Genomic DNA, 15,277 nt, shown 5'->3' with positions numbered 1-15,277 from the left:
GTTAATGGGATTTCTATGGCTAATTCCCCACACTGAAAATTTAGCCCAAAGAGATTTGAAAAGTGATGTTGAGAAGCAAGTTGGTCGGTTAGCCTCATTACTTTCATGTTATTAACTGCTCTATCTGCCACTGGCTTTGTATGAACACTGAGATATTATACTTAAGAGTTAATAATAAAGGACTGTACGCTAAGTACACATTTTAATGTGGAGGTAAAATAATGCAGTTATATGAGCAAATTTTGGATATTTTCAGGAAAAAAAAATCTACAAAACCACAGAATAGAAGGGGGAAAAAAAACTATTAAGGCATATATTTTGACAGCAGAAATGGTTTACGTTTCCAGTACAGTTTAGGCACCAAAAGGAATTTATTTTTCCTAATATATTTTACTGTTGGGATGTAACTTCAGAACTGGCCAACTTAAGCAGGGGATTGGACCCAATGACTTCCACATTCCTTCCAACCTAAATTATTGTAAGATTTGGACTTAATATAGCATTTTTCTTAAAGCCTTTTTCGACTAGTTTTCTTTTGTGAAAGTTAATTGAGATAAGAGAGGAAATTCAGTTTCTGTTTATCTTGAAATTTTGAAGAATGGTTGGAACCTGGGAAAACATAAAAAGCTATTTCATCTGCTAAATTGAGAATATTGTTTTAAAAGGAAATACAGGCTCTAATTAAAAAAGTTTATCGGATTCATGGTGCTCCTTTTCTGTGTTGGGGATATACAACAGAGAATGTATGTGAAATATGGATATGTGTGTGTGCATATGTATATTCACATTTCTTTTTTTTTTTTTTGTATCTTAGCAGTTTCCCTTGCTTTTTAAGGGAGCTATTAAATTGCTTTTCCAGTTGTTATTCAGAGCAGTCAGGAGCCAACCATTAGAGGGTGCTTCTGCACCAAGGAGCTCTCTTTCCTTAAACCCCAACTTACTTAACACTAAGTATTTCTAGATTTAACGAGGAATCATTTTATGTTTCCTAGAATTACCTAACTTCCTCTTTAATTTACATTCCTATTCTTGGAATTCAGAGGGTTAAGATGCAGATAACTAAAGAGGATTGAGAGAAGGTGGAATGATTCCAAGCAGCAAAATTATTACATTTCATAATTGTTACTGTAAAACCAAAAGAAAATATACACGCACCCCATGCCAGTGAAAAATGGGCTGGTCTCTTACCTAGTTAATGGCAGAGATAAGCTTCTGTATTTTATAGCACTTGCTGCAATATTCCTGTCTTGTTTAGAAATAGATTCATTCATTATAACCCCAGTTCATGTATTTGCAGCAAGAATAGTAAAATAGATGCAGTTTGCAAATTTCTGCCATTGCTAGTAAAGATTTAAAAATAAAACTCCGAGTACAATAAAGTTGGGGTTTTTTTCTCTAAAATCATGATTCTTCATTCAGTAGCAAACTTAAAAGTGCTATGTCTTTGCAATAGGGATTTGCAGGCAGCAGAGTAGGGAACAGGTTTTGTATTTGTATTCCTAGAACATTTGTCCTAGGAATACAAATTAAAGGCCTGCACTTCTGACCTGGGACACTGGGGCAAGGTGAGCGAAGGAGAATGGAAATAGAAAGATTTTTAAGAGAAAATTCTGCTGTTATGGAATCAGTTCCTAAGACTGAATAAAAGACATTACATTTCACAAATGGAACATAGTACAAAGCAGTACATCTCAGTTCCATGCCCAGGAATGATCACGAGCACGCAGCAAAGAAATCTGCCACCTGCAAGTCTTTGTTAAATCCAGCCCATGGAGATAGTGATTCTGAAAATATTCCTCCCAGAGAAGTTGATACATCTTTGCACTAATTTTCAAATTCGAGTTAAGGATTTCTGATTTCCAACTGCTTTTGAAAGCTGCCCAAACTTCCAAAGACCTTCTCTAGTAAAGTGTGGCTTGACAGCTGGAGGAACTGGCACAGAGCTCGGAAAGGAAAGGGATCAAAGTCTTCTTCAGGAGCTTCTTAAGAAGCTATATAGCCTTCTAAGCCTTAAAAGGGGTAGCAAAATGTCCCTTCAGGCATAAGTGTCCACATCTTTATTGCACCAGTATACATTGATAATGCTTATAGTAGTATATTTATATGAAGGGCTACTGGTACTGTGTCTCTGGTTATATAGCACTTGGATATCTTTTCTGAGATTGTGAGGACCTTTCTTCTCAAAGGACAGTTCTTACATTGCAAGAACAGGTGGAATTAAAATCAGTGAATCTTCCTAATGTCATATTCACTATCAACTTGGTAATTGAGTATTTGCATCTATATTTAAGTAGTATAAATTTCAGCATCAGTGGGTGTGCTTTGTGAAGCCGACATCCATTGTTGTATAAATAATTTAATTCTAATTCTTCTAAGATTTTATACGATACTAATTTGTTTGTGTTTCTTTTAGCTGTTAAAAGGTGTACATTTTTTCTTTAGTGCTTGGTTCAGATTCAAGTAATTTGTTTTCTAATTTGAGAGCAGAATCTAAGCAAAAGTAAAACATCTTTCTTTGGTGTGGACTGAATAATTGGATATTGTGAATGATTTGATATTGGATATTCTGTTCTTTCTCTATAAAATTTGGACCTTCTGAATGAATGCACAGGTAACTGGAAGCATGTGAGTGCTATGAAGGTATTAGGCATTGAAGGTTATGTCATGTCATTTTGAAAGTACTTGTTCATAGGTTTTCAAGGAGATTTTTAGATCAGACCTATGAAAACAATATAACCAGGTACTAAGGAGATCTGTAATGCAACAGTTTATAATGTTTGCCCAGCAAACTTTAACCCTAATCTGATAAGTGTGTTTGGCATTAGTCTCATGCCAATCATAATAGTATTATAATTTGGAGCGAAATATTGGTGTACACACTCTACTCTCTCAGAGCTTGGACCAATTGACCCAGTAGTAGTTTTTCCTCTGAGCTGAATGATAACAGGATCCAATTTTAAGTTATAAACTCTTAGAAACTTAGCTAGATGGATTTTTCTGCTGGTAGCATATTTGAGTAACTGTTGTAAATCATTGGTTGAGTTCACAACTGGTGTTATAAAAGTAGAACCAGGTCTACCTAATCATATACTTTAGTAAACTAATTACACCTTCTCTTATTATACTTCATAATTTTAACAGGATCAATTCTTTCAGTAAGTATTTCTTGTATTAGCAAGAGCTGATTTGTATTATTTTTTTTCCAGTAAGTGCCGTAAATCCATTGCTTAATGATGGAAGTAGAGCTAATAAGCATAGATATGAAAAGAAAGGGTAGATGAACAAATATACTGGACAGGCTAACTGTGGCTAAAGATAGTAAGAATACACATATTTTGATTGAGTGAGTCTTGGCTCTTTCAAATCTATCCACTAGAAAAACGCCCTCAATATTCAACTGGACAAGTAAGACAGTAAGCCTGAAGCCAGAGAACATATCACCAGTATTATCTAAAAAAAAAAAAAAAAAAAGATGGCCATTTCTATGGAGAACCAATTCACATTTCTCTCCGTAGTTTGGCTACATGTTGGGAAGATGCTGCAAGCTACCTGGTTGTTTCTGAGTATTAGGAGTTGTCTAAAAGTCCATTTTCATTTCAGTTTTCGTTTAATACATAATACATATAAATCCCACCACTGCATTATTTTACAGAAGCTAAGGACTACTCATTCATGCCAACCAGAAGATAGAGCATACATGAAACTGGGGTTGGTGGATGCAATTACTTCTTCATCAGTATCAATATCTAGTATATCAAATAAAGATGCTGTAATATTCCACTTTTTCAGACAGATGAAGCTAATCATAAAGTGGCACCTAGCAGTCTTTATCCAGTGGTGATAGTATTGTTAGCAAAAGTTTTCCTTAAGAAGTGTTGGATGCTATCCATTATCTATGTGACTTCTTGCAGATCCTAAAACAATTTCTCTTTACTGTAGGTACTCAAATGTATAGCAGTAGTGCTGGAAGTTAGTAAATCTGTTGTTGTTCTGTTGTAGGACAGGTTTGAGACCAAAACTGTTTTAAATACTGGTCAAAGACAATTGCAGAGATCTTACTGACAGATGGTCTTTGCTCATATAAGAAGTAGGATGAAGCTGATCTGAGCTTTTGACCATTTTGGACCTATTTTGTTTGCATTTTTAATAAGGCAGATTTCTGAAACTAGCTGTACTTATAGAACAAGTATTTCACTCTCATGGTTTTCTTAAGAGTAGTAGAGCAGTTTGTAGTTCAATATAAAAATCTGTGTATATTTTGGCTTTGTATATGACCCCACTGCTCAACAGTTTCAAATGTAATTATGAAAATGTTTAAACAAATGTGTTTCTTCCTTCAAAGTTGTTTTCCCTAATGCATATCTGCATAATTAGAACACAACATAAACTATACTGTAACATCACAATCAGGAATTAATTATTGTAACGTGAAATTTTCATTTTTTTTGTCTTTCCTAACTGCAAAGGTGAGTATGGCTTAAAATTGAAAAAATGTTAGTCCTTTTCATAGAAACTTGTTTGAAGATCATAAAGGAGTACAAAAGAAGAAAAGCTTTTTGTTTGTGTTTGCAATCAAATCTTTCTTAAAAGGAAGTCTGACACACAGCCATTGTAGTTTTTTTACTATTACATCGAAAAAACCAAGATACAAGTCTCACTGGATTAACTAGAATTCAAGTATAGCTGAAAAAAAAATTAAAAATAAATGCTCTCAAACCAGAATCTCAATGAGCCTTGCAAAAGGCTATTCAAAGGTGATTTTCAAGCATTAGTGAAGCTTAATTTGTTGCTTGCCTAATTTATTGCCTGCATCTAAACAAATTAGGTCAATGTAAAATAGCTTCGGAAAATTTTTTAAATAACAGAACATTCTAGGAAAGAATGCAAAAAATACATTTAAAGATATTGTAGATCTAAAAATAATCTGTTTGTTCTAATAAGTTTATTCATCTCATACCATATACTCAGAAGTACATTTCTGTTTTTAAAATCAGCTTGCAAATTTGCAAGATTTTTTTAATTAAATCAATGTGTTTATGAACATTCTTTTGAAAATTCTTTAAATACACATTCGGTGAACATGAAGTGTATGAAATGTTAAAGGTAAGAGCTGTACAGTTCAGTGAGAAATTTGTTGGTACAGCACATAAACAAATGGAAAACTAAATAGATGTTCATGCTGTATTTTTAGTGCTGCTCTTTAAATTAAGTGACACCCGTATAGATCTGGGTAGTTGTGTGATAGATAAATCTGAAGCACTACATAAAAATATAGAAGAATCTTATTTACTTAGGTGCAAGTATAGTTAAATTTCAGATTGAATTGTGGCTAACCCATTGCTTTGGACTTAACTGTTGTTCTGGTCGCTGTTTATTTAATAGTAGCAGCCCATGCTGCAAGGCAGCTGATGAACTAAGATACCTATGCATAGAGGCATAAATAGAAAGAAACAATTCAGATCTGCTGTCAGTAGTACTGCTGTAAACCCACTCATTTATACCATGAATTTCCAGTGTGAACTGGTGTTCTGAGTTTAACCAATATAAATCTCCTTCCTTGCAAACAGGAGTCGCAACAATGGTAGGGCAGCAGAACAAGGACTTTTCCTGTGCTTGGATTATTTGCAGGTCCTTCCACCTCCTTTCTGCTTAGCTTGAAAAAGAGAGATTTTGTTTCCTTCTCCTTTGGCTGACAGTAAGAAATAACTGTTACGACCTTAATTTTATGACCTACTGACCTTTAGTATTGAAAAATTGGTTTATTTACAACAGAAATCACTATCTAAAAGAATGTCGAAGAACAGCTTGACATTTAGTACTTCTGTAATTGCCTTATGTCATGTGTCAGTACTGGATATCTATAGTTTGGATCACTTATCTGCTATCTGGTTTATATAAAGGCCTTCAGGGTCTTTATCAAAATGTGTATATGAACTTTTCACTCTGTGAAGTAAAAACGCAGGTCAATTATATCTATTTTTTGTGACCTTCTTAACTTTTCACACCCACTCTGTCTGAGAGTTGTTATAGATTGTAATACTTGCCTGCAGTAGCAATTGGAGAATGGTTCCTAGCCTCATCAGTGTTGTCAGAGGTGTGGCTGGTACATAAACTTAAGTGTCTTCTTGACAAATGGCATTACCTCCCTCAAATTAATTCTGCTTAAACGTTGTTAATCTTATTATCTGTTCAGTTAATCAATAGCTGTCTTTCGAAACACCAATAATGTTTATTGGAAGTGTGTTTCTGAAGGTAAGAACAATGGTAGTGTGGCAGGAGAATGCAGTTTCGGATCCTGTCATCACCTACTTGGGTGACAACTCGGCAAAAACTTTCCCTTCAGTTTTGACACAGGAACAAGCAATTTGGTGGCAACAAGTTTCCCCCAAATAAATATTCTGTAATATTTCTGCACGTGTCCTTGAACTTCAGCACACTCTATCTAGTAGACAGAGTTTTTAGTTCAGAGCTCAGAGGATGAACTGCACAGCTGTCTCATCCAACAATTCCCATTCTGAATAATGGCCCTTGTGGCTTTTTTGCCAATTAATTATGCAAGAAATAATCTTAGTTGATATCAACTGGAGATAAAATGTTTGTTCTGTTTTACAGCATTTACAGATTTTCAATGTTCTTACTATGTGACAAATAGTCTTAATGTTCTTAAGGAGTTATGTGTATATTTCATTAGTAAATATGTAAATAGCTTAAAGTATGAAAACTCATTAAATACAATTGTCATTCCAAAAAAAAGAGGATTATTTGCAGACCCACAAAACAATAAAACAAACCTCACAAAAAATAATTCAATGGAACATGTTACAACTTCACAGCATATGGGAATAAATTTACAATGTATAATTTTCATGCCAGAATTCTTGAGTTATCAGATAATGTATTTCCTTTCCATGATTATTCTGCAAACCATACTTAGGCCTTTCTTACAATAGAAGTTTCACTGTGTATTTCGATACAGCTCTTGTGTGTTGTTCACCCATCTACAAAATAGTTTTCCTATTTAGATTGGGGAAGTTGGAATAATTAAAAGAATTTGCTTCATTCATGTGTTTGGCAAAAATATTCTGAGTCATCAAATTCTGAAGAAAGTAGCAAGAGTAAATATTTGCCTAGAGGTTCAAATTTATGATAATTGATCAACTTTTTATTTGTGTTAGTTGGAAATACACCAGTATTATAATATGAATTATTATGCACTGAATAGATTTATAGAAGCATACCTGTATTTCTATTTCTTAAAGTCAGAGGTTGGTTTTAGTGACAGGGGATCTGATTTTCATTTATACTACAAAATCTACACTTCTTTTCTCAGTGGAAAAGGGATTTAAAGGAGAAATAAATGAATATAAGAATAAAGCTCACTATGCTACTAAAGATAGCCAAGATCTCAGGTGGGGAGTTTCAGTCCCAGTAGTTGTGAGGAGGGGCAGGCCTAGGCTCAGAAAGAAGGTGAGAAGGATTCTGAGTTTGATGAGCATCTAAGAAAAGGGAGGAAAAAGAAGATGAACCCAAGCCTGCTTATAAAGGGGAAGGTGCCAAACTGCAGTGGTGATCTGGAAGCAGAGGCATGGGGGAGCCAACACAGTGGAAAGAATGAGGACTACCAAAGCCAATTTTGCAGTTGCCATTACAGAAGAATTAATAACCCATTTGATTCAAATTTGATCAGGTCAGTCTTTTGTTTTATATAGCCACGGCATTTTTGATCTGATCTTGAATGACAGAATAGAATTCACCATTGTGCTTAGCCACAGTCTCACTGTAAATGAGACCCTGAACTGGATGCTGTTTGTAAAGTTTCTGTTGATCTCAGACTTTGCCACTGGGAAGCAAAAAATGAAGATTAGAACCTCTACTTATCAGAAAATAAGGTTACACTTTCTTTTAATAAAAGCAATCTGGATTCTGTGCCTGGTACGGGTCAACCCTGGATGTACATACAAACTGGGGAACTGCTGGAGAACAGCACTGCAAAAAGGGACCAGGAGGTCCTGGTTGATGGCAAGTTGAATATGAGTCAGTCATGCCCTGGCAGCCAGGAGGGCCAACCGTGTCGGGGGGGCATCAGGCAAAGCATCACCAGCTGGTCAAGGGAGGTGATTGTCCTACTCTGCTCTGCACTGGGGTGACCTCACCTGTCCAGAGGAGGGTCTCAAGGATGGTGAAGGGCCTAGAGAGGAAACCTTATGAGGAGCGTCTGAGGTCACTTGGTCTGTTCAGCCTGGAGAAGAAGAGACTGAGGGGAGACCTCATTGCAGTTACAACAAGAGGGGAAAAGGAGGGGCAGGCACTGATCTCTCTGGTGACCAGTGACAGGATCCAAGGGAATGGCCTGAAGTTATGTCAGGGAAAGTTTGGGTTGGATATTAGGAAAAGGTTTTTCACCCAGAGAGTGGTTGGGCACTGGAACAGGCTCCCCAAAGCAGTGGTCACATCACCAAGCCTGTCTGAGTTCAAGGAGTGTTTAGACAATACCCCAGGCAAATGATGTGATTCTTGGGAATGGTCCTGTGCAGGGCCAGAAGTTGGACTTCAATGATCCTTCCAGGTCCCTTTCAACTCAGGATGTTCTATGACTGTGTGATTTTATGGAATAGGAGAACACAAAAGGATGCTCTGTGACAATTCTTATAAAATAATTCCTGGTATTTTATTATTTGCCAAGAAATTCTGATACTGCGTGAGTAATGAAAATTGATCCTGCAGCATTTTCTTTTATTTGGGCCTTCTGTTCTATAATATCTGCCCAAATCCACATCTGAAGCATCTTTACTAGTATATGTACACTTGCCATTGCAGCAGTTCTGTAACTTTGCCAAAGCATAGAGGGACCTGCTTTCTGACTGGCTTTGTATTTCACCTTGTTTTCACTTTGTATTTCACTCCTTAGGAGTGTATCCCAAACTACAGCAATATTTTGGAGGAGATTGCCCTTATTTATTGCTCTTTCACTGGGAACACTGTGTTTCTGGGAGCACGTTGGCCCACCTTCAGTGGAATAGGTCATCAAATGCTGCCCTGTAGCCTGCAGTTTACTCTTAGAGGGGCATTTCAGATAATATTGTCACACCAAGCCATGCTTCTGGCACATGAACTACAAAATTCAGGTGGTCTGTTGTAGTCAGTATCTCCTTTTCTCTAGCTTTAGATTGCTCCTAGTATGTTTTCAGAGGTCATGTTCTTGGGATGCACTCACCTCAGGAGCTGAGCATTGCCTTTCACAAGCACCCCACTCTCCCAGGTAACTATGGAAAGAGAAGAAATGCAGTATCACTGCCCCAAATCACTCAGGCAGTGCACAGTTTATAGTTGTTTGTCATGACAGCATCTCTATTGGAGGTGTCAGAGAGGACTCTTGATATCAATTTTGGCATTTCTTGAGGTTTCAAAGGGACCAGGCAGTTATTTTCTGGATGATTTACTAAACTAAAGATTTTTTCTTGAACGAAACAATCAACACAGACACTGGCACAGGCTGACCATTGCAAAACATCTCTATTTGTCAGTAAGCTTTTGCAACCACTAAAATATCCCTGTTGTTCGTGATATTGTGAAAGCACACAGTCGGTATTGTGTGAGCCAGAAAAAGAACAGCTGGTAAATTCAATTCCAGTTTTACCTTAACAGTAGAGTTATTTCATCCCATTTTTTTCCTGATTCTAATCAGTTTTAAAGAAGGAAGGATGGAGTCCTTAAAACTCAATGAGAGGAATTTTTATGTTTTCTTACCTACCTCTTGGCAATAGCAGGGCCTAGCTCATGGAGTTGAAGGAACATTGTAAATTCTGAGAGGCACTTTTCAAATACAGAAAGGTCACTTTGTAGTCATCATCCTCATCCCCATTGTGCTGGAATATAATGATGTGGGAAATGGTGAGATGTAGTTGCATAACTCTGAAAGTTAGCATGTATTCCTTCAAAAGGAACAAGAAAGAATAATTCCTCTGAACAAAATATTCAGACTTTACAATGCCATATTTTGTCACAGAAGCAAATTTTCTCTCTTTTTTTTTCCCCCTATAGAGTATAACTAATCAGAAGGTATTTGAGATTAGAATTTGTTAGACTGGAGCAGTATTTTTGGGCAGATGTCCATTCTCACTGGCAGAACAGTAACAAGCATTCCAATAATTAGCTGATTAGTGAGTGTTCAGAGTCCAAGGAAAGGGAGCAGAAAAAAGCTAAACTTTTTTTGACAAAATCTCTTCTCCCTTTTTAGGTACATTGAGAATTTTGCTTTGTCAGTGTGGAACTGAAGGGCTGTTCTTTAGAAGTCTTTGAGTTTTGACATTTTCTTACAAACTTTTTTTTTTTTTCCACATTTTGGAGGGCAAATTTTTGAAAAGTACTCGTCTTGCACACTGGGTGTTTAGTGCTCACTTGAAAACTTACTTCTGTTTTTTTGGTAAGTTCCTTCCATGTGTCTAACAGTGAAAAAAATAAGGACTCGAAAGTCGTCTCTGATCTGTCAGTTGGGAAGGCACACGGCAGTATTATGGGAAGGCTTGAGAGGACACAACTGGAAATGCCCATGCAGTCTGCATACAAGAGCTTTGGAATAATTCGGGGAATTTATGTTATCTGTCATGCCAGAGTCTTCTAGTCTTAGCTTGTGTTTTGAGTTTGTGCAGCAAGATTTTAGTGGGGAGGGTCTACATGGGTGGCTTCTGTGTGAAGCTGCTGGAAGCTTCCATGTCCAACAGAGCCAATGTCAGCCGGCTTCAGGACAGACCCACTGCTGGCCAAGGCTGAGCCCATCAGTGATGGTAGTAACACTTCTGGGATAACGTATTTAAGAAGGGGGAAAAGTTACAGTGCAAGAGCAAATTACGGACAGAGAGAGGAGCGAGAACATATGCGAGGAACAAACTTGTGGACACCAAGGCCAGGGAAGAAGGAGGGGGAGGAGGTGCTCCAGGCACTGAGCTGTCCCTACAGCCTCTGGTGCAGACCATGATGAGGCAGCTGGGTCCCTACAGCCCGTGGAGGTCCACAGAGGGCCAGAGATCCACCTGCAGTCCATGAAGGACCCCACATTAAAGCAGGGGAATGCCTTAAGGAGGCTGTGGCCCAATAGAAAGTCCATGCTGGAACAGGCTCCTGGCAGGATCTGTAGTCCCCTGGAGAGAGCAGCCTATGCTCAAGAAGGTTTGCTGACAGGACTTGTGACCCCACACTAGAGCAGCCTATTCCTTATGGGGGAATATGAATATTCCCATGAGGGACCTACTCTGTAGCGGTCTGTTCCTGAAGGACTGCACCCTGTGCAAGGGACCCACACTGGAACAGGGGAGGAGTATGAAGAGTCTTCTCCTCAAGGAAGAAGGGGTGGCAGAGGCAAAGTGTGATGAAGTGACTGCAGCCCCCATTAACTGGGGGGAACAGGTACAGAAATCAAGAGTAAAGTTGAGCCCAGGAAGAAGAGAGAGGTGGGTAGAAGGTGTTCTTAAGATATGATTTTATTTCTCATTATCTTACTCTGTTTTGTTTGGTAATAAACTGATTTCTTCAAGTCAAGTCTGTTTTGCCCATGTCAGTCAGTGATCTCTCCCCATCCTTTTCTTTACCCACAGGCCTTTCATTATATTTTTCTCTCTCCTGTCCCCCTCAGCAGGGGAGTGAGGGCGGCTTTGGTGGGCACATGGTGTCCCATCAGGGTCACCCCACCCCACCTTGCTTCTGGGCAATGTGCCTTCTCTCCAGCTGAACAGATCATCTGCCACTCAAAGGTGTGTGAGGGTTTTTTTAAGTCAAGCCATGGTAGGATTTTGAGAAAGTCACTCAATTTGATGACTTTCTATTAGTGAGAGATTCTGATCTAGGATCTATGGGCCCTGGGGAATGCAAGTTTTGTTTCACTTGCTAAAGTAAGTAAGGGAAAAAAAAGAGAAAATAGATAAAATTATAATGTACAGTCTTCTTTTACTTTAGTCCATATGGAAAAAGATGGACTGCTGTCATCCATATTTATACCAAAATGGTTCCCGTGTTCAACAGACCACCATGCTACTAATCTCCTTGCATTTTTTTTCCAAACCTTATTCTCACTCAAGATGAAGGTATATTTACTAGATCTGTGTTGTGAGCTTGCTTTTTTTTTTTTTTTTGATAGAACTATGGGATTTAGTAAGTCAGCAAGTCTTTTTGTACATTTGGGGATCAGTGGAAAGAAAATGCTATTTCCACTTGGTGCTATTTCAGTGGATTAGGCAGTACTTCAAAACATACACATTAGCTTGAGTGATAATGCCTCAAGGTCTCCCAGCTCTGCTGGGACCATGATAGCTTCCTTGATGCCACCTGAGATTCTTGCACGTATTTTTCTTCATGGCACTCTTGACACAGAGGTCTGGTACTCTATGTGATAGAAATTCTGCAAACATCTCATAATTGATTCACTGTCTAAATGGCACTCATGGAAAGCAAATTAAGAGTCTACTTCAAAAAAGAAAAAAGTTCGAGTGTAGTACCACATTAACAGTGGTCGTAAAATTGCATAAATACCACTGCTGAGTCCAGCTTTCAGTGGATCCTTGGGTTTGGAGAAAGCAGTGAGAGTCATTCGTCTGGTGGCCCACTGCAGAAAATCACTCAGGGAATTCTACTGGGTACTGTGTCTTGGAATATTCCCAATTCTCCTTTGAAACACAAACATCCTCTGGTGGGAATATTCAGATGGACTGTTTAAAAAAACATAGCAAACATTTAATAAGTAGCCAGTGTAGATAATATTTCAACTCATATTCTATATACTTAACATCTGTTGTTTTGTCAGTTCTAATTGATTTATTCTAGGTGCTTTTCTTTTATTTAGGAAGACATCATTTGTTGGTTTTGGCACTGTAACTAATATCTGTAGATGTTGTGTTCAAAGCTGTTTCTTGACTATATTGACACTTCCCAATGTACAGTGTTTAAAAAATTTGGCCCGACAGTGAAGTTTTCCTATCTAAACCGGATATTTAAAGAGTGGTTTCACTTTTGCGTATGTCAAGGTAATAACCATACAGTAAAAATAGATTATAATGTGTATATGAGACACATCAAGCACAAAATTATTTACTTTAGTAAGAGCAGCACATTTAAAGAAATGTTGATTTGTGTCCGTGTATGATGTGTATATAGACATATTCTATTTCTTATCCTATTCTTTCCCATGCATTATTCATTTTATTGTGGTCAAAAGCAACAACTTACATACAACAAAATATTGTCAGTGCTAGGTTGTTCTAGCACTTAGTTTCCAAAATACCTGCAGTTTCACTGGTGGTAGAGGGTAATAAACTGACTCATGAGGTTTCTCTCCTTCTTCTCCCAGTGCTAAGGCCCCATATGTCACCAGATGTCCTTCTTCCTGACTGAGATGTTTCTGTGGTCTTTGAAGACCAACTTACGTATTAGAGGTGAGCTCTTACCTGTTACTAAAACAAAACATCAAAGCTTGTTGGTGAATATTAAACTAATGTAAAATTCTGACTACTCAAATGAAATGTTTTTTTATACTTAAGGGAAAGAAAATTAGGCAGCAATATGGTGTTTGAACTTGGTCAGCTTCTTTGCTTATCTTGCCACAGAACTGGAGCATCCTTTCAAGTAAAAAATGTTGAGATTATATTTAATTGAATGCATTTCTCTTCTCAGGAAGCCATAGTCTACTTGATTGTAAGCTTCAGTGTAATTTTGGGTGAATGATCTATAGTCGAGTGATCTGCAGAGGCACTGTGATTTGTACTCAGTGGGCAAATAAGAAAATATTGCATGTTCTGGGTATTTTGCGTAATTACTTGAAATTTTATACTTGCAAGGACATATTTATCTAATTAATTGATTGTTCCAGGAGACACATGACTAATTACTAGCCTTGTAGAAATTACCTTCGTTCGTCTTGCCTTGCTATTGCTAAAATATAATACTGAAAAAACCCCACTGATTTATAAGTGGACCACATCAAAATATTATTTATAACACATCATGCCAATTGTAGTGTACAATACTTTTGCTGAAATATTATTTTGAATAATTGGTGGATATTCAGTTGAACACTATTATTCAAATATTGACTCAATATGCCTTTGACATCCCATCTTTGTGTGAGAGCTGTTCTGTAACAACAAATAACATCAAAAAGTCAAAAGCTGTATTTCGTAGAAGTCTGATGGTTTAAATAAATCACAGTTGTGATTTATTGTAGTTAAAAGAGTGTGTTGCTGTGCCTATTTTCCACTTTTGACCTTCTTGCTTCCATTTATTCGTTGCCTAGAGACCTTGTTCCAAAATTCTGAGGCAGAAGGGGGGACTGCTGTCCTGGTTTAAAACCTGCCTGCCATTTCAGTGCCTTCCTACCTTCTTCCTCCATGTACAGAATTTCTCCCCATGGTATATCCATGTCTGAATTTAGAAGGAGATGGATGCAGTGACAAGCTAATTATTTAAAAAAGATGCAGTGTAACACTGTCCTTTAGGTCAGTGCATCTTGCCTTGGCACACCCAACTATTTACCTGTCAGCCACATCAGGAAGTGACTGGTGTGGTTGCAGTCCCAGTGTAGCTGAAACATCCAAATTTCTTTGCCATGGGAACCAGGTAGACGATATTACCTATAGATTAAGAATATTAGATCCTTTGAAAGAGCAGCTTTAAGAGTTCATCAATCTTAAAAATACTGTTGTCTTTAACTAAGCTGTGTCAGTCATTAGAAAACATTTTAAGTTATTCTAAGGTACACTTTTCACTGTGATCCTTACCTTTCCATGTGAAAGAACACAAAATATGCTGATTAGGAAGGTGGTAAAAATACTTTTGCATGTTGGCAGCTGGAAGAGAATCAAAGTGTATGTGAGGGTAATGACAGCTCCAAATAAATTTGTCACATCCTTTTTCATGCCTTGCCTGCTGGTTCTTGGAAGTCCTAATGGTATTCAGGCTGTATGCTGGAGTTTTTTTCAGTGTTGCTTGTATTTTAATACCTGACACTGTTTCAGCTGGCAAAAACTGAGATGCTGAACTTTGCTTGCTAAGTTGTGTTCCGTTTCTAGTGTCACACCCATAATGAAATATATTAACATTTATTTGTGTAGATGAAGACATTGGGATCCACCAGTACTCTGAGAAGAAAGAACCAGGTAAAATATAAATAATCGTAAGTGAAACTAAACAAAACCTTGAAATGTTCAATGATTGACACCAAAAATGCAGCTTCGAATTTCTTGTTGATATATGTCTCTTTATTTCTATGGAGTAAGGAAGCACAGAAAAAGAT

The 15,277-nt window shown here is 37.5% G+C and overlaps 1 protein-coding gene across 3 annotated transcripts in view; it reads left to right on the top strand.

The window, feature by feature from the left end:
* WDPCP (WD repeat containing planar cell polarity effector) overlaps nt 1-15,277 on the top strand; it is a 148,265-nt gene that overhangs the window by 30,668 nt on the left and 102,320 nt on the right. For all 3 annotated transcript variants that reach the window (XM_027662995.1, XM_027662994.1, XM_027662997.1), the window contains exons 3-4: nt 13,337-13,421; nt 15,096-15,140. In XM_027662995.1, the coding sequence (XP_027518796.1) occupies nt 13,361-13,421; nt 15,096-15,140 (106 nt within the window). In that variant the 5' untranslated portion in view covers nt 13,337-13,360. The remainder of the gene's footprint in view (nt 1-13,336; nt 13,422-15,095; nt 15,141-15,277) is intronic.

Source organism: Corapipo altera, unplaced genomic scaffold (genome assembly GCF_003945725.1).
Source record: "Corapipo altera isolate COAL_440 unplaced genomic scaffold, ASM394572v1 94, whole genome shotgun sequence".
Taxonomy (NCBI): domain Eukaryota; kingdom Metazoa; phylum Chordata; class Aves; order Passeriformes; family Pipridae; genus Corapipo; species Corapipo altera.
This window is presented reverse-complemented; position numbering and strand designations above follow the sequence as displayed.